We start from the raw sequence: 20,617 nt of genomic DNA on the forward strand, positions 1-20,617 counted from the left end.
ACCTCACCCAGTCTCCTGTTCTGGAGATATCTTACAGCTTATATAGTTTCACCTCATCTTGTCCTGCCTCTTGTCATCTCCTGGAACCTCACAAGGGGTTTGACAGAACAGTCAACGATCAAAATCACTACTTGACTCTGAGTCCTTGCATTGGTTGTTCATTTGTGGTTTGAACAGAATTTATTCTGTTATCCCTTCAAAAAAGCTGCCACATTATCTCCAGCTCAGATAAGCTTGCTGGAGGTTTAGTCCAGTCAGATCACAGCTCATTTAAGACTCTTACAGCCAATCAAGGACACCATTACCTACCTGCAGGTTGGTCCTGTAGTTTATCATTGTTATGGGGTGAGAAATGTCATGTTGGCTAAAAGGAGTTGGCTAGTCAATTACTTTTTGGAGTAGTCCGTCACTACAAAAATGCTGTAGTTATGAATGCCCTAAACCATACCTCCAAACCAACCACATCTACTTTTATCTCCTCTCTTCTTATTTGATCATCACTGTCTCATCTCTTGTGTGTTTAAAATTCATCCAACAACCTAAGTCTCATATGGTGCAACATCTGTTATATTCAGCCAACAAAATGAAAATACAGGATTGCACTGGTAATACAGCACCAGGTGTAGAGATAGTCAGAAGAACCTTGGTCTGTTTTTATTCATGATACTTGCATCAGTCTGATGTTGTTACTTAGTCTTGGGACCTTTGTCCTGTGATAATATTGACTTAAAATTGTAATACCTTTTGCGTGTCCTTAATACAAGGTTTCATGTGATAGCAAGCTCTAATCATAAATAATATCCCCACTGATTGACGAGAGAGCTCTAATCTATAATGAGAAGTTTTTATTGCTCAAGTCATAATGACAAGACAGTGAAACTTGACAGTCAAAGGTGTTTAACCTGAATGTGTGTTAAATGGTACTCAGGAATGAAGAAAAACCGGACAGTGTGTATATTGACCCCACTTATATCTAGATACCTGACAGTGTGTATATATTGACCCCACTTATATCTAGATACCTGACAGTGTATATATATTGACCCCACTTATATCTAGATACCAGACAGTGTGTATATATTGACCCCACTTATATATAGATACCAGACAGTGTGTATATATTGACCCCACTTGTCACTAAAAACCTGACAAGTCCCCAGGAGGCTGGTTCTAGTCAGATGAGGGAACTTACTTTGTCTGATTGATAATTTGAAGTGAAATCTGTGTTTATATCCACTCCAGGATCCTGCCTGATTTTTTGCAGTGCTGTATAACCTTCAGAAAGGGTGGACCCCACGATGCATGGTCTGGTCTGGGGTCCTTACAATGTGACAAAGACAAGGATGGGTGTGTGTGTGTGTGTGTGTTTGAGGAAACAGCTCAGGTGAAAACGTATCTACAAATACACAGGAGTTTAGGTAAGGCAACACAACACTCACAGACATATACGCACTCCCTATACTCCCATCTACAGAGGAAACAGAGCGTCACAGTCACTCCAGTGGGGGAAAGCAGATTGTACAGACCAATGGGACAGAGACAGAGAGAGGTGGGACCCAGAGTTTGTTTGTTTCTGTTTTTCCCCATCAGACAACACAAGACTCTGTTCACTCGTGCATCATTTCATGTTGGTGTATCTATTTATAGCATAAGCAGCAATATACTCGGATATGTAAGTTCATTGTGTTGCAGGGAGCAGGGCTGATTTGTGTGACACTGAGGTGTTCCATGAATTACACAAAGTCAAAGTTAAGCACGGAGCAGTGATTCTGGCAGGCCTGTCACAGGAACGCTGGTTAATCAGGGCGCAGAATTAATACCAGCTGCCACCCACATGATGAGAATTTAGATTTGCATATGCTCAATGCAGATTATCGTTGGTCTTTATCATCTCCATCTCACACTTTCTTAATTATATTCAATGTGTCAGCTAGGCTGCAACTAATGACTATTTTCATGTTTGATTCATCTGTTGATTAAGTTCTTCACTTTCAATCATTTAGTCTCTGAAAAGCGCTGAAAAAAATGATTATAATATTCCTGCAGAGACACAGGGTGTATTCCAAACAAACTCATGACTAATGAACAGGATAGATGCTCATACATTTCATGAGTATACAGCATTCTAACCTTATCACTTTTTGTCACACTGACCCTAAGACACATTTGACGTTTATACACTGTTGGAAAGAGAAGATTCCTAGCTTTCTTAAGATATCAGTATTTTTTGTACACCATATGTTAAGCAAAATTCATGACATTACATGGCTCTCTCTGAGCCGTGACTTCAAGAAAAAGGCCTTCAAAGTTTGAGGTACGGTGGCCTCAAAGACACATGACAAAGCCAGAGCTCATTGGCCTTACAAACAGAGAGTACATGCTGTACTCTGGGTGCTGTCCCTGGATGGAAAATACACAGAAAAGCTCAGGAACACTTATTTTGAGGCCAAAAAGCTGACGAAAACAAGTATACTCAATACAGTGCAGGAAGCCGAGAAAATATTGTTCATGTCGATAGAGCTACGGTCCGTTTGACGAATGACGTTAGCATACACAGTTAGCAACGGACTTCACGTGATATTTGCAACTTGGATTACTCTGTATGAAAAACTGTTTAAATTTTTTCAATCGGAGGACTCTTAACGGACTTAAGGAATATTAAGTAATGGAGGAATGGACACATATTCAGACTTTCTGGCTGCTTCAACAGGGGTCCATGTCATTGGTCCAACGTCCTATTGTTCCGATATGTGATTATACTAGGCTATACTGTATTTGTGTACCATAGAGGATCAGCAAAGCAACAAAAGTAGGCTACTGGTCGAGATACAAGTGTCATAGAGAGGAGAGACTGAAACACCATAACCTCCTGTTATTAACTCTGGGGTCGGGGTTGTGTGGGGAGCTCTCCGCAGTGCTGAACGGCTCCCGGCGGCTCTGCAACCAGCTCTGGGTCAGCTGGGAAAGGCTTAAGGCGAAGCCTTTCCTAACCAAAACCAGGTGGTTTTTGTGCCTAAACCTAACTAGACCATAACCACAGGGCAGACCTTAACCAACAGTAGGGAGTCAGCACTTGTTCCTGTCTCTTGTTTACCACGCCAGTAAATCTGAATGAATTCTACTTTGGTGCTCATAGTTTCCATTAAATTAGCTGAGCAGTTGAACTGTGGCGAATCTAATCGAGCTAATGCTGTGTAGCATGTCCATGGTAACAAAGGTTTAACATTAAATGTAATGTTAATCCTAGAAACTAGTTTGAGCAGATGGCAACCAGGTGGGTTTTAATGATATTCTGAAGGCAAAGTCTTTGTTTATTTGAAATCAGCTTTTCATTCACTGAGTAGGACTAGAGTGTGGTTGACAAGTGTTTTCAGCTTGTCATCATGTCTTCACAGGCTTCAAAATTGTATTTATCGTCTGACTTTGGCAAGAAGATTTCACATTGTCAAAGTCAAGACTTTGTTTATTAAAAATCAAACCAAACCCCAACAAAACAAAAATCGAGATGATGATAGGTATCAACGATGATCAAGAAATTTATAGTTAATAAAGTATAGTATATAAATATAGTAAATTTTATAGTTAAAAAAAGCAGCCAGATGTATTTTTCATCATTTCCACCACCGCTAAACTAAAAGCCTCCTCTGTGCTGCTGGTGATTGATCTCATACATAACAGAAACTCCTCCCCATGTTATTGCACTGGACTATAGCTGTGGCACACACCACTTAATGGCTCTACTGGCCAATATAATGTAGTTCCTAAACTTTTACATTTGCAGGGACCAGAGTAGAAACAGTGGATATAACTTGTTGTATTTCATACGCGCCAGAGGAGTTACACAGCTGGGGACAAAACAATCTACTTTATAATGCATTGTGGGACTGTGCCATCTGTGGGATATGATGGTGAAATTAACAGTTTTTCGCAAGCCTGCAGAAAAAGACACAAAATATTGACCAATTATCCGCACAGTCCTGCACAGGCACGTGTATGGAAGCACATTAATGCCAAGAGAAAAAAAAAGAAAAAGAAAAGGTATGCACAACAAAGAATAAATACTCATGCAAAAGCTGTGGTTGGTAACTTAAAAAAAAAAAACTTAGTCTTCTGTTGCCTAGTGGTGCTTCTGATGGCATTACCACATGTGAACAAAAACAACAAATCAGAGCTGAAGAGTCTCAAATGAGGCTGTCAATCATGTCAGTCGTGGCTAATGAGCTGTGGTCAAACTGTCAAACTAGGCAGCACTCATCAAATTTGAATTAAGATTCTGTTACTGCATCGACTATTTCTCACCTTAAATGTTTTCAGAAACATATTTTAGTGTACTGTTTAGCTGTAAAAAAAGAAAGGCTGGTGGACGGTGTTTGGTAGTTCGGTATTTCCAACATGATTACTGGGTCACAAACTTTCTTATTCTAGAGCCAAACATTACACTGAAAACATACTGAGGCAAGAAATGGACAATGCAGTAACAGAATCTTGGTTCATATTCAATTGTCGCTGCCTAGTTTGACAGTATGACCACACAAGCTGAGACTGACATGACTGAGAGCTGCGTTACAGTCCTCGGCTGGCATGAGAAGCAGTAGGGAGAGAGGGAGCAACATGATTTTTTTCAGAGATTATCTGATATCTTCAGAATCTAGTGACAGTTTTAATATCATAGAAAGTTATTTTCAAAAGTTACCAACTATAGCTTTAAAAGTCTAGTGTGTAGGATTTAGGGGCATCTTGTAGTGAGGCTGCAGATAGCAACCAACTAAAACTAGCATGTAGAATTACAGTCTAGGGGTGGGCAATATGGCCCTAAAATACTATCACGATATTTCAAGGTATTATTGCGATAACAATATTTTTGACAATATGACAAATTAGGGGGAAAAAATTACCAACAGTTCCCAAGTACAAAGAAAAGATGTACCCTATATATATCAACAGGCAATTTCCTTCTCCTTTAGCAAAATCCTAAATGACTTAATCCACCTGGACCTTTACGCTCTGCCATTTCTCCTCTCATCATCACGCTGTAACCTGTCACAGGCTGTTACGCTACCATAAACATTGCACATTCACCTATATCTAGTTTTTTGTCGAGCTGCAAGCAGCACATAGGTTTACATTACCAAAGGGTTATGACAAAATCACTTGCGACACGAGAGACGCCAGAGAGGAGAGGGGAAGACGCTGTGCTGCTGCCAGAGGAGCCGCTGAATAAGTGCCCTCTGAGCGGTAACTCTCTAAAAGAGTCTGAGAAGTCATGGTCTAATGAAATCACAGTTTAATCCATACAACTGAAGCTGCTCCTCTTTTTGGAACCACCACAGAATCGGTAATAATTTTACTTTCAGCCATGTTTCTTGTTGCCCTGGGTAACAATATGATGACAATACGTCAACAAGTCAAAATACTGCGAGTATCAAGATGTGAATTTTACATATCATACTAAAGATTACACAGGTATTATAGTGAACAAGATGATATAAAACACTTCTAACAGTGACCGACTTAAAGTAACGTGAAAGGCCCTATGTAGATTCCATAGAAAGGGACCTGCCCTATATGTAGATATAAACAGCTAATTCTAGGTAACGAAAACAAACGATTCTGAGTGTTAGGTGATTATGAACTAATGAATACGTAGTTATGAAGGTTACATTCCATTTCTCCCGATATAACCCCCTAAATTCTACACAGACAGAATCTCTAACTCAAGTTAAAGTCACAATATCAGTCAAGAATAAATTAGTCAAAGTGAGTCAAAATTATGACACTGAGTCAAAATTGTAAAATACTGAATCACAAGTTTATCTTTTTGTTAGAACTATAATAATAATAAAGTCAAAACTTTAATTTTCTTGATCAAAATTATGAGATACTAACTTTTTTTTTTCTTTTCTTGGCAGAAATGGGTTTCCATACACACCTGTCCTGCAAGTCCGTGAAAACGTTTCTAAAATCTTCCAAAGAGGACACTAAATACTGAACTAAACACACTCTCATTGCATGAAAAGACATTTTAAATGTCCTTGCTGCTGCTTTCTAGTGCAAACCATCTTTTATTCGTCGTTTCCTCACACACTGGCCTCTGTTTCTTAGAAAATCTTGGAAGGACACAGCAAACAAGCAGAATTTCAACTCTGAGAAAGATGGGATTTAACTCAAATTTAAAAGTGAGAACTAAAAGGTGTTTTGATTGGCTCGCACCTGTGGTCGGCTCCTAACTGATTGCTTGATTGAATGCATGCTTACAGAACCTCTCGCCCGTCTCGTCAGCTCACCTTGAAGGCGATGTCATAAAACTCCCCGCTGTTGCTGATGGACGGTCTGCTGGGATAAACCAGTCCGGAGGACGGAGCGGCAGCGGCGGCCAGACCCTTCCCCGTCCTCCCGCTGCTCGGCGACGCCTTGGGGCTCTTGGAGCTCCCTTTGCCTTTCACTGTCTTCTTCCTGGACATGGCTCTGACAACCTGTTCAGCTCCGAGCAATTCACACAGGAAAATGAGGAGGAGAGTTTAAAATGTGGGTTTTCTTTCCAGTCTCAAACACTTTTCCTTGTGGAGTGAGTTGTGGTCGAGGCGCGTTGAGGCGAAATAAGTTCACCTGTGCGTCAAAATCATGACTGTGCGTAAAGCGTCAATTGGAAAGGTTTTTTTTTAAATGGACAAAAACTGGCTATAAAGCGAGACAGCTGTTGTCCCTGTGGTGCAGCTGGATGACTATAAATCTGAGACCTGCTTCACAATGTAAACAGCTCTCACTCCTCCCTCTCTCGTATTGTGATGTTGGGAGCGCATGAAGGCAAGGTTGTTCCAGTGCGTTTAGAGGGAAAATCCACCCTAAAACGGAAATAATATGCTTTTCCAATGATGTTTGACGTAAGTTAATGCAAGCAAATGCAGTCCCATTAGCTGAGAACACTCCACAAACTGATGATGTGATGCTTCTCACATTTTTTGATAATTTGCTTGACGACTCTTGACTTAAAATAATTTTAAATACTCAGTTTAAATCAGTTGAATGCAGGGTCACATCACTGCAAATTCCCACTGTACTATTCATTTTAAAAAGACATTAAGTCCTACTTATAATGCAAAATCTGAGTTTTAGTGTAGTAGAAATGAAATTCTGATTTAGGGTGTATTTTTCTTTTAAAGGTGCAGGTCTGTATGACAGCTTGTAATAGGATGCTTCACATTTTCTCCACAGACACTTTCAATTTCCAGGCTGCATCACTCTGGTGCCCAATATCCAAACCGCTCCTTCTGGGCGCACAAGTGAATCAGACATTCAGCAGGCAGGCTGTAAAATGTGTGACTTTAGGGCTGCCCAGAGTGTGTTTTCACACTGTGGCCAGCAGGTGCATGTTTTACATAAAGCATTTGGGATTCAGAGTTGCTCTCAAAGCAGAAAAAAATGTCATTGGTTAAGCCCCAGTGGCTCCAGGTGATGTGACTGGAGCCCAGTAGAAAAAGTCTTCTTTTATCAAATGAATAAGGGGAGTAGGGTTTGGTCACACTCCACAGGACTAGAGGGCAGTGGGGGAGCATTGAAAACTGGGACAGAAGCCAGTTGGCATCAAAATATAGCACAAATTTAAGGCTTAGGTTTCAGCTGAGCAAAAGAAGGTTTTCACATTTGTTATGTCTATTTAAACCATTTTATCCACCCTCCACTGTACAGAATGGAAAACTAAAGTTTGGCAAACAGCAGGGTAAAGCCTGAGAGGAAATGAGGTGAAATCAAGTGGCAACCTGCTGGGCTGAACAATGAAACCAGCACAGAAAAACAAAAAACTGCAGTTCCTCAAGTGGCCACTTGAGGCTGGCTCCAAAAGCCATTCAATCTAGATAGACCCCCAAGTTAAAATCATGGTTGAATACAGAGACCTCGACACAGCGTTGGAGGCAGGGCCCCTCTTCATTTTTATGAAAGTTGCTCAGTGGCACCTGAAGCCAAAGAAGTTTAATTTCCACGGAATGAATGTTCCCGGATCTACAGCATCATGGGGCATATAGAGACTAACAGCGGCTAAGTAGCTAACTTTTAGTGCAGCACTCTGCTAACTTTAACAGAGATAAAATAATTTCATCTTGTGGCTCTTCTAGACCGTCCGACTTTTGAAATGTTATCAGATTGAATGGATCAATTCCTGATGGTGAAACAAGTCATTTTGCTGTGCTTGTGACGTTAAAAAAATATCCACTGATTTACAGAAGTCTGTTTTACATTGTATGGCATCACATGACAGACCCAGACGTTTTGGTTCCACATTAGGCCACTATGTAAAATTTGGCTTCAAAGTCTGGTGCTTAACTGCGAGCCCGGTCTCACTCCGAAGTCATCAACCCGTTGCTTGGGCAGTGACTTGTGTCGTCAGAAATCAACGAAAAAAGGTGCCCTTTAACGTTGGCATGTCACGCGGCCAGCTGGTGTTATAGTTTAACGTCGCCCAGTGGCATCAGGTGAAAACACGTTGGAACAAGGACAAAAGATAAGGCGGTGAAAGTCCAGAGAGCAGGTGTTCTAAAGCCAAACCCTGTTTCTTTTTCTGAAACCTAACCATGCGTTTTTGTAGTTGAAGGGAAAAAAAGTCAATTCTCAGTGTTCTACCGACATAGTGTGTTTATTTTGAAAGGGATTGTATGTAAACGTTAAATTTCCTGTGAAAATGGAAGTATATTTTGAAAGAAGACAATGCATGTACCAGGCAGAACTTGACACAGTGTCCCAGGACATCAACAACCAACACACCCAGGGTACCTTCCACATCGTATGTGGACATTGTCCTTCTCCACAGCTCCACCCTTTCATCCAAATATGGTCACTTCAACTCCAAAGAAATCCGAGATGACAATGACCAAAATGCTAAACTTATTTGTGTCTGGTCTATCAGTGTCATAAGTACACAAAAACCAGCATGAAACCATAAAACACTGGTCAGTTTTATGCCAATACGTAGCACGTCTTTTAACTCATTGTTTTGGTTTCCAAGTTGCAACTTTAGTGCTTTGGTTTACCCTCACCACTGTTATCAGCATTGTTATTGGCTGCAGGAGGCAGCAAAAAAGATATAAACCCCACTGCAGACTCGTTGCCCAGCACCAAACAGCCAACAGACAGAGTAAGCAACAAGTTTGTGAACAAAGTGGAGCATTTAGCAGCTAAAAGGCTAGATATTTTAAACAGAGCTGAGGGAAGATCGAATATTGGCCTTAAACTCAACAGTTGGCCAGAAACATGACTGCAAATGAATCTTAATGTTCCTCTGTGTCTGCCGGATGCGTAACAGGAAACTGCTTGCTAACAGATTCACTATATTAACTTCAAAGGTGCTAATATGTCAGTGTAGTGTTTAAAGCTGGTTTCTGCTGCCCCCAAGTGGCCAAAAAGTTAGTTATTGCAGGTTTAAAAGATTTTTTTTTAAAGATTAGATGCTAACTTCCTGTTGGAGGCATTTATTGACTTTACATTTTAAAAGTATAGCTGAGATTTTTCCCATCAATATCAATACTTCTAATGGAGCCAGCATCTAGTGGCCATTAGAGGAACTGCGTAAGGCAACTCCACATAAACTTGAAGGGGTTGCAGCTTGTTTCAGCTATGTGATTACGTGCAAGGTTATCAAACCATTCTGGGTTGACATAGCAGCAGTATGTGTGTCATGGTCGTAAATTAAGAGCAAAAATGTGTGTACAGGAGAAAATCACTGCTATATGTAGCTACCAGATTATGTGAAAACACCATGACTCACTCCTTATGTTCAGCAGAGCTCTATACCTATCAGCAAGCAGTCATTTCCCTACATCCACTGTGACGATACATACCCCAAAAAGCGTTTTATGTAACCACGAACAGAGGATGATCTGTCCACTGCACCGGTGACTCACTTGAGACTCTTCTTTTGCAACAGTCTACTTTAGTTTGACACATCTGAGAGCTGCCCAGTACAACCAGTAGCCATAGGTCAGGACGGCTGTGATGTGACTCACTTCTACCATCCAGACTTTCCCAGCAGGGAATCGAACCGACAACAAACACCCTTTTTTTGGTCCAAACCAGTCTTTGAGCATCACTGCCGCCCCCACTTTAATATTATATCAGAGGACAACAGGGAAATTGGCATGAGCCAAACTGGAGCTGTAGAAATGAGACAGACACATGTCCCTGCTGTCTGTTACACAATCAGAGCACACACACACAAAAAAAATGGACGGCCAATCTGTAAGTTAACCATCAAAGTCACATAAAACTGCAAGAAAAGCTGCGAAAGCGATTCTGCGGGGAAATTTATTTGCAGAGCGAAGGCGGGGAACGCGACAAACAGGATGCAGATACGTTTGATGAGGAGGCTATTAAAAACGCCCATGCTGTGTGAGTGGTGCATCGTCAAAACCAATGAGCTGTGAACAACAGGAGGAGCGCACACACCCCTCCACCACTGATGTTATAATCGGGTTCCCTTTGAATAATTTGTCACTTCATATCACCCAAAGCACATATTTATGGTGTTCGATATCAACAAACTGTGTTAATTACAACCAATAAATTGTGAAATAACTAAATCAATAGTTAAAACTCATCCTTGTTCTTAGCAAATGTTATTTAATCATTCTTTAAAAAAATATCAACAGTTTTATTTAAGTTTGCTTCTCTAGTCATATCTCACAGATGCTTTAATCTTTCATTCCAGTTTTCAAGACTTTTACAAGACTGTCAATCAATTGGTTCTCAATGACTTCATATCATTGTTTTCTCTTTCGTTCTTAATTTGTGCTTTTTAAAAGTACCAATGTGTTGGGGTGCTGGGGGGCCCCAGTCAAAAGTACCCAATTCCGCCTGTGCAGTTTAAATAGATGGAACTATTTACTGAGTTCAGACACAGATGCAGCACACACAGATTTGATAATACAATGTCTTGTGACTATCAAATTCAATCGACCAATACAAGGAAAACTCAGCCTGCTGCTGTGGACATCCAACACTAGATGAGAAATGTACTTGAAAATGGTGTTGCTTTTGCTCCTGAAACACAGACAGGAAGATGGCAAATGTTTGCTCTCCTGTCACATGCCAGTACGCCCAAAGCATGGTATGAGCCAAATGGTGTGCTGTAACTGCCTGTGGCGTGTGGTGTTCACAGTCCCGTGTAAACACCATTCATTTTATGAATTACATTTATTCAACCTTTGTTTTGACAGGGGGTAATGCTGAAACCAAGGTCTCATTTACTTTTACTTTAAAGACAAAGAAATCTGAAAGACTGGGGGTTTATTTCAGTTATTTTACATTGGGGTCAAAATGACGCTTTCAGCATATAAATATGACACTATTAACACAAATATAACATACTGAAAACAAAGTGATAACAGAATCCAGGGTTCCCCCACACATTTTCATGGAGATTTTTTCCCCCCATGAATTCAATTCAATTCAATTCAATTCAATTCTATACTATACAATGCTATACTATACAATACAATACAATACAATACAATTCAGTTCAACTCAATTCAATACAATACAATACAATACAATACAATTCAGTTCAACTCAATTCAATACAATACAATACAATTCAATTCAATTCAATTCAATTCAATACAATACAATACAATACAATACAATTCAATTCAATACAATACAATACAATACAATTCAATTCAATTTTATTTTGCCCTACTTGCCTGTAATTGCAATTTCAGCTAGCTGCTATACATGAAGGGAGAACACAGGGCGAAAATAAAGATACGTACATGATGGTACACAAGCGTCAAATATCGACGCATATGAGTGTGTTTTACAATACACTGGCAGCTTCAGAATATAAATCTACCAGTAAATTCCATTACAAAGACAGTTATCAATGGCAGACTACTGTAACAATGTCACCACACGCAACAAAATTCCATGACTTTACCAAAACTTTCAATAACTTTTACCAATTTCAGGATTTTTTCAGGCCTGGAAAATGTGATTATGCGATTCCATGACTTTTCCAGGTTTTCCATGACTTTAGGAACTCTGTGAATCAAAGGATGGTGGATAGGCTTTTTAAGTACTAATGTGGATTGTACTTGGGATAAAAGCTGCAATTAGTAATAAAGAAAAGATAATATTGTTTGTTTTACACAATATGCAAAATAACTGCAACTTTCCTAAAATAATAATAATAATCTGTTTGGCGTTTTGTCAGATGACATTATTTATGTAACTAATGATGTTTTTAAAAGAATTAAGTTACATTTTGCTATGATGGTAATACAGATTATTCTTGGAGACTTCTCAGTCAAACATTTTTGTATGTTAAATATGTTGGTAGGATGCAAGCAAGATGGACTATTGCTGGACACTTAGCTCCTGTTTGCTAGAGTCGTGACTCTCAAATGGGGGTATGGGTACCTATAGGGGTACTTTAGAATACTGCAGGGGTACATGAGTTTTTTTAATGTTAATTTTAAAAATATATGTCATGCCTCATTCCTAAAATAATTATACCATAATAGGTTCAAAACAATACATAAATATAAATGTAAGTGCAATAAACTACATTTCATATCAGATATTCATACATACTCATTGTCAGTGCAATTGTTGACTGCTGGAAACTGGAAACTGCCCAGAGTCAAAAGGAAGATTTTCTTTTCTTTCTATCTATCTACTTTTCTTCTTTTTAACTATTTCTATATATTGGATTTAGGTTTTTGTTTCCTTAATTCTTCCAAGAAGTTTTATTTATTTATCTTATTTTATTTTCATTTTTTATATGTGGTGGTATTGATACATTGTCCCTTTATGTGTGTGTGTGTGTGTGCGTGTGTGTGTGTGTATATATATATATATATATATATATATATATCCCTGGACCTTGTGTAATAAAAAAATAAGAATAAAAAAAGACAAATAACAGGGGAAAAAAATACTGCCACAACAAATGCAAGCACTTCAGGTTTATGTTTGTTCACTCTGTGGTTTTACCAACCCTATTTTGTGCTGGTCAGGGGGTACTTGGCTGAAAGAATATTTCAAAGGAGGTACATTATTGGAAAAAAAGTCTGAGAAGCACTGAGCTTCAGCAACAGTGTCAAAGCAATTTTGACTCAGCTGTGAGCCTTCTGTTGAAAATAAACAACAAACCTCTCCTTTATTTGTCTTAACAAGACAGTGTGACTGCTCATTCTTCAAAAAGACAGATCCACTGTGTCACACAAACACAAACAAATCACCAGGTTCATTTTTTGGTATTATCAGTGGAGACAGATGGTTTGCTGGGCCGACACTCTCACGACTGGTTGTGAATTATTTTACTGGAGCCAACAATAATGACTTTGCTGAATGTTTTTGCATCTGCCGTTTCAACTGGACCATGAGGAGGTCAATAAATGTCTCCCTCTCTCTATGTGTTGCATGATGGGTGGCACAAGAGACATGAAAGGAACTGGGCGACGACTAGAATAATTAATATTTGAGATGCACCGCACGTACTGAATAGGTGTGTGTTTCAGGCAGCTCTTTGAAAAATATCTTCATCAGATGGGCAGCGTCCAAAAACAGGCTCAATTAATCAAAGACATGGAGCAGTCAGAGGAGGCGTTGATGAATTAGGATGAAAAATAATCAATATATATATATAAGAATTCATTTTTGCAGACACAATATTTGGCCAAAAAAGGGTTATTGTCACTGATAAAGATGAATGGCATCAGTGGCCAGCTGAGAATGCATCAGCTCTGATCAGACTTGCTGTGTTGCTGTGTTTTTGAAATCTTCTGGCACAACAGGAGGGTAAAAAGGCCGACACAGGGGATGTCTGTCACTCAAAAACCACATCAAACATGCACCTGACACACACCTCGGGGCACACTTTGAGGAAAAGGCTCCTGTAGTGGTGACTGTGGGAAGGAGAACCTCAAAGCCTAGTCTGAATCACCTGGAGAACAGCACCATCTAGTGGCCGCTTTATGTTACTGTCACTCCAACCATAGAGCCATAATGACAAACTTGTGCTCAGCTACTGTCATATCCAGTGTCAACATGTCTTCATATTTAGGAAAACATTTTGATTTATTTTCATTTACTCATGTACTTGTCTGTCAAATAGTATTTTCTGACGCGTTCACATTACACAGGATGAAAGCAGAGATGGAAAGATGTCAACTTGTGAGAGATCATGGCATCAAAATGGTTGTATGATTACAGAGTTAGTCATGCAAGGATCAAAATACTGTGCTTTAACAATATAAAACCATATCAATTACATAAGGGTTTAATTATACTGAAAGATGGCTGATATGAGGCATTGACATTTGTTTTTCAGGCACTTCCGTATTATTAAATGCGAAATCTGACACAATGGAACTTGTATAAAAATCAGTCTTAATTCCAACAAAGTTGATCTGAACACAACTCAGATATAACATAAACAGGAGAACAGAGGCAGGATGCTACATTGGCACAGTGGATGATATGGCAACAGATGTGCTCAGGAAGAGAGGCCAGTGTACTGTATTTACACTGGGGTTAAAGAGGGATAGTCGAGGCTGGATCATTGTTTATGGGCTTAAAGTGAGAATGAGGAAGAGATCGGATGACTGGAAAAGGCTGGACAGACCCAAAACATCAGGTGGACAGGTGAAGAAAGTCAGTGAATGGAAAGCTCATTGAATTAGCATTACACTCCTGAAACATTATCAGAATCACGATGGACAGTTTAAAATAGAATTAAAAAAAATTAAAAGATTGTCTTTCTTATTCCACACACTCTTCTTCCTTGTCGAAAACTGGTGCCTACATTCCCCACAATGCAACTCGATTGAAGACAGTTAGGGTGTGTCATGCTCGTTGTGAGCAATGTAGCCTTGCACTGCTGGCTACAAGCAGAGATGAGGAGCAGGATACAGAGGTTTGGTAAGCTCCCTTCTTTCTAACTGTATCGCTCATTTAGAGAAAAATAAATCACTCCAGTTTTTCATATAACAGCTGCTCTGTTTGACACGGAGAGCAGATCCCAGTTAGCGCCTAGCTGTTTCTCAAACCACCGCAAATTACAATTTAGCTGAATGCGTTCTAAACCACAGCTGAGCTAGTAAAATTCTTAGTGACGAAGCAAAAGCCCAGAAATGTTCAGTCAATAATAAATATCCTGTCTGTAAAAATTATTAGTCACTGGGGGAAAAATAGAGGGAAAAACAAAATATGAATTCAAAACTGTTTTAATGTTCAAATGTCAGATGTACAAGGGGCAGTAGTCACTTGTGACGCACAGACGTGTCCCTAAATGAAACCTTGAAAAACATCACATTGTTTGGATGTTTGATTTCAGGTTTTATCAAGCAGTTCTTTGCAATCTGTAGAAACCTGATGGCACCTTTGGTCCAACTCCAGCAGCTTCACTGAAATTGACTTTGACCTTCCCTTTTTTCATCCTCAACCCCTGAAGTCCTCCGTTCTCCTCTAGTAGTCAGAGGTCATGGCTTTAGCTCCTGTTTGTTGGTATGTGCGGGTGGGGCCAGTTCCTGGATTGGAAGTAGCCCCTGAGTCCTTCCAGGTCCAGGGGAGGGAAGTAGGCTCCGATGCGTCTTCTCAGCCACCACTTCCCCTGAGCTGCGCTGCTGCTGCCCGGCTGGCTGAACTTGTATCTGAAATGTTCCCCTCGAACCCACCTGAGAAAGAGGAGGACACAGAGAGGAGTGAAACTGCATGAAACAAAGACTCTTTTTTTTGACATTTTTTCATCTTTTCTCACGTATGTATCATCCTAACAAAGTCACTGTGACATACCACACAACATCTGCATTATAATGATCTTTGTATATTAGCAAAGGACAGACAGTGTGTGCTTATTGCTTCACCAGAGGGGGCTATAGCACAGAGAATAGTGGGACTGTCATTTGATTGATCCCTGCCAACACATATTTAATAACAGATATATTTCTGTAATCAGAGGTTGATCATTAGTAGGACAAAAATGTGCACTGGTGAGGTTCATGTTGACATAAAGAGCTTCATGCTAGTTCATCGTACAGTATTTTCACCCTGCAGAGGGATCATTGGTGTGACTGTGTGCTCTGTGTTTACCTGGGAGTTTCTCGGCCTTGGAAGGGGTTGTGGTCGAGCAGGGAGAGGACAGTGCTGTCATTGGACAGCAGGCGTCCCGCTATGTGGATCACCCACTCACTCTGCTCGTAGGTCTGTATGATGACATGGAGACAGGGTTAAGAAAGGAACAGAAAAAAAAGAAAGAAGAGTAAAATAATACAGGTTGTGAAAGAGATGTGAATGTGTACACTGAAAGGCAGAGAGAGACTGAGAGTGTATGAGGCTCTGAGGCAAAATAGTTGAGACTACGGCCAAGGAGAGAGGCAAAAAAGGGACAAGTATGCAGACAATAAGAAAACAAACACCAAATGAGACAAGGGGAAAGATATATAGAGTGATAGATGATAAGAAAGGGAGAAATACAGATGTATAGAGGCATTCAGATAATACCAAAAGTCATCTAATTTAATTGAGGTAAATACATGAAAATCACTGCCCTCTAGTGGCCATATACGGTAACTGAACATTTACTCTAAATACAGTACAGCAGCTGAGGCTCACAATTAATTTTTGGCACACAAGGCCTATAAATGAAGTGATTTCTGCTGATGAACCAGCTAAAAAGGGGGAACTGTGAATTGTTACACCATTTACTATTGTTTCTTGTGTGTTTTTGCCTAGTTAACTTCATTCATCATCAAAGGCAACAAGACCCTCTTGGACTGAAAATCTTACCTCTAAAGACACTGAATAATGACCCAAAATGAGTTTTGGTACCAATATCAACTACATCCTATATCCACACACTAAAATACATTTATGATGGAGACAAGTTAATATGTGTCCTCTGCACTCCCTACATCATCTCCTGCAGCTCCTCAGTATCTCACCTGGAAGGCAGCAAACCACATGAGCCAGTCCAGCCGGTAGTGGTATGGTGATATGAGGCATGGTCGTCTGTAAATGTCCCCTGGCTTACACAGGAACTGGTACTCCTCCCAAATTGCCTCAGGGTCCTTGGGATCCTGGCTGAGAGTGCCTTGGAAAATCACCTCGGTACGCTCCTTTGTAATGCTGGACAGAGGGGGGCAATTAAGTTATAGCGGATATGATGACTTGTAAAATGCCTCATGGGCTAATTGACAGAGGGCTGAAGGCTGCAGAGTTAATGTATACAGATGCAGGACTATAGATTACCCTCTGCTATTATCTCTAATTTCTGGAAAAAGATGAACTTTAAAGGTTCTGTTCACCCAAATCACAAAAACAAACAGAAAATATTTGGTTAGTAGTGTCAGTGAGGTGTGTGGATAATATCCTGAGCAGTTGGAACTTTTATTCTGGAAAGACACCACAAACAAAATTTCTTTTGCCTTTACTGCAGTGCAGAATGGCTGGACAAAAATTTGTGAAAAAGAGAAAGTTTAATGTTCAAAATATTTCTTTTTCTCTTCTGTTGTGATATTCAGTTTGTTTAAAATTCATCATTATGAGATCACAAATTTCAAAAGTTTCCAAGGTCAAAAAAGAACTTCAATTTCTCTGTGTCATTTTTTTTTTAATGGGCTTTTTGCCTTTATTGACAGGACAGAGAGTGAAATGGGGAGACAGAGAGAGAGTGGGAACTGACACGCAGCAAAGGGCCGCAAGCCGGATTCGAACCTGCGGCCGCTGCAGCGAGGCGATGCCTCTGTACATGGGGCGCCGGCACTATCCACTACGCTACCGATGGTTGAAATTTCTCATTATTTCCCTGGGCTTGACTCGAGTCACGTTCTCGCCAATTTACCTGTGTTTTTTGTTTTTCATACACCTGGCAGTTCTTGTGTGTAAATCACAGGAGCTCTATTGGACTGAGAGAAAGGGAGGGACCGCAACTAAGAAAGGGAAAGTGATGAAACGACAAAGAAATATGAGAGACAGAGCAGGTGAGAAAAGGCAGCAAAGTGACTAGGTTGGCAGTGTTTGCCTGTGCTTCCCCAGCAATGGGAACGATATTCATAACATGCAGTGAAGAGCTGTGATCATCATCTGCACACTGTGTGGCCATGGACTGCTGTGTGCACTAGATGCACCAAGAGGCGCAGCCTGTTCTGCTGAACCTGTTGTGCACAAGACAACAGATTTTTGAAATAAGGGAAAGAAGGAGAAGTGGTGCAAGGATGCATGTCAGCCCTTAGCTTGTAATAAATGTTTTAACATTAAAAATATATATTGTTATTAATAAAATTTGTTGTTTTACAGTAGAAATTTGGGCTAAGGCCAAAACTGCTGCCGTAGTTCGGGCTTGAGACAGAAACTGTGCTGGTTCATAAATGCTCAGGCCTGATTTTTTTTTTTTTTTTTTTTTTAAATTAGCCTAACCCATCTTGGTTCAGACTAGGGAGCCTCTGTGTTGCTGTTGTATAATCGTTATAAGGACAAGCACAACAGGATTGGTTCTTGCCTTCATTTGTCACGCAAAAGCTCAGAAAAATCCACCATCTTGCAGAAAAAAAGTCACTTTTTTTCAATCTGCATGAAAGTACTCATTACAAAAACATTTAGGAAAATATATTGACATATGAATTAATTGCAATAAAAATTCCCCTGGTGCATAAAGGCCTTTAAGCCAACATGTGTGTCTGAGGAGGATCTTGTGATCTAATAGACAAAATAAATGATCACATTGACTCTATGTATGGGCATGTAACTAAATATGAACCTATCCTCGAAGTGCATTTTAAAACATCTTAATGTTTAGGTAGGTTTTAGATGCTTTAAGGACCCACAGATACCTTGACGAACCTCATGACCCCACACTGACCCCTGACTGTACCATACCTGCCAAAGGCCCCGTAGGTGTTGACGATACGCAGCGGGTCGAAGGACGTGTTCATCACCTGCCTGGAACTGAACAGGTTCATCACCACGGGAATGCTCAGGTAGCCAATCAGAATGCCCAAAGAAATGTTCACCACCCGACGTATCAACATACCTGTGTTACATACAGTAAGAGAAAGAGTGGAACAGCTCATTATCAGTCATACATCAGATTTCATTATCTGTTACACACTCTACACTGCTTTGAGCCAAATTGTATGGAATTGCAGAGCAATCCTGTTTGGCCTAAAGGCGCTGCGACAGCATTTGTTTACTTGTTAAATTTTGTTGATGTTTACAGAAATAATGCATCTCATGTCCATATTTCAAAATGAGACTGAGTGGCCCAGAGGAAAACTGTAATTACAGCTTACATCAAGGTGACATATTTGTTAGTGTCTGGCCTGGAGGGGGATTCATCATTAATTGAAGACAACATGTTTCCTGGTCCAGAATTAGTGTAATTAAGTCTATGTGTGTATATGTGTGTGATGACTTCAGCACTTCCACAGTGGAAGTTTGACCTGTTAGGTCATGGGACGGCCACTATTGACAAATGTTGGCTGAGTCCACATCGCTTCCTTCATACCTGTCTGCCTGCTTATCCCATGCATGTTAAAGACATCAACATAATCCAACTAAAACTTTTCACACTGAGAGACTGTGTGAGTCTGCTCAAATGATTAAAACATGCCCACACTGCAGGTAGAAGCCTATTTTATATTCAACGTCGTACAATAAAGTAAAGACACTAATGGGTCCAACGAGACCAATTAGAGAGGGGCCACTGGCGCTGTGACCACATTTGAAGCAGTCTGTATTGTAAAAATGTGAGCCACATCACATTAAATTCCAATAAACCATATGTCAGACTTTTCCCTGCTCCTCAGCTGTCCAAGTGCTAATCCCTTTTCTACCCACAATTCCCCGTTTCTTCCATAATTCCCCTCCTCCTGTGCCCAATAGCCTCAACTGTTAGATATACCAATGTCTATACCAGAGTCTCTAGACCCATTCATTCCAAAAATGAGATACCAACTATTTTCAAAACAAAAGGTCAAAAATATGATGTGAAAATATGTATTATTTTGAATTCTAACAGAAAATGGCCCTGGCTCATTATGACTCATAGGTTTCTCTGAATCTGAGGCCTCATTAACAAAGCATCTTATCTTACCTCCTGAAAAGTGCTAAAAGTTTCCTCTAACGTTTCTAAAGGAAGTGCCGGGGTTGAATCTGTTGCCATGGATGATGTCATGTTTCATGAATGCTGTGACTACAGTGATTGGATGATAAGCAACCTTTCTGCGTCTGTGAATCTGAAAAGGATGGATAGAAAGTGCCAACCAATTCTCATTCCCAGGTCATCAAATACAGACACTTTGTCATGCCCCTTGGAGTCTGATAGCGACGCACAGGGCACCCCTCAGTGTATCTATGTGACGCACTGCTGAAACACATTGTAACATGGGATTTATGTATGTTGTGAAACACTCATGGTTATGTTTAGGCAACAAAACCAATTGGTTACGTAAACAGGAGACATGAGTGATGTCAGTGCGCAACAGCTGTACGTAAATTACCGAACATTATGTGAAAACAAAAGTGACTTTTGGTTTCACATGAGGCGTAGGTACATAAGCAGCACGTTAATTAAAACAACACTGACACCCTCCCTTCTCTCCTGCCCTAAGCAGACTTTCTAACTCTTTAT

General features: G+C 40.1%; 2 protein-coding genes across 2 annotated transcripts in view; both read right to left on the reverse strand.

The window, feature by feature from the left end:
- The window catches only part of LOC125880770 (ras-related protein Rab-26), a 167,923-nt gene extending 161,121 nt beyond the window's left edge, over positions 1 to 6,802 (reverse strand). Inside the window, exon 1 of the mRNA XM_049563489.1 lies at positions 6,285 to 6,802. Within this exon, the coding sequence (XP_049419446.1) occupies positions 6,285 to 6,461 (177 nt within the window). The 5' untranslated portion in view covers positions 6,462 to 6,802. The remainder of the gene's footprint in view (positions 1 to 6,284) is intronic.
- An 8,397-nt stretch (positions 6,803 to 15,199) lies between these two features.
- lmf1 (lipase maturation factor 1) overlaps positions 15,200 to 20,617 on the reverse strand; it is a 32,227-nt gene continuing 26,809 nt past the window's right edge. Inside the window, exons 8-11 of the mRNA XM_049563481.1 lie at positions 18,865 to 19,018; positions 16,932 to 17,115; positions 16,081 to 16,193; positions 15,200 to 15,665 (exon numbers count right to left, since the gene is read on the reverse strand). Coding sequence (XP_049419438.1) covers positions 15,479 to 15,665; positions 16,081 to 16,193; positions 16,932 to 17,115; positions 18,865 to 19,018 — 638 coding nt within the window. The 3' untranslated portion in view covers positions 15,200 to 15,478. The remainder of the gene's footprint in view (positions 15,666 to 16,080; positions 16,194 to 16,931; positions 17,116 to 18,864; positions 19,019 to 20,617) is intronic.

The sequence above is a fragment of the Epinephelus fuscoguttatus genome, linkage group LG20, assembly GCF_011397635.1.
Source record: "Epinephelus fuscoguttatus linkage group LG20, E.fuscoguttatus.final_Chr_v1".
NCBI lineage: Eukaryota > Metazoa > Chordata > Actinopteri > Perciformes > Serranidae > Epinephelus > Epinephelus fuscoguttatus.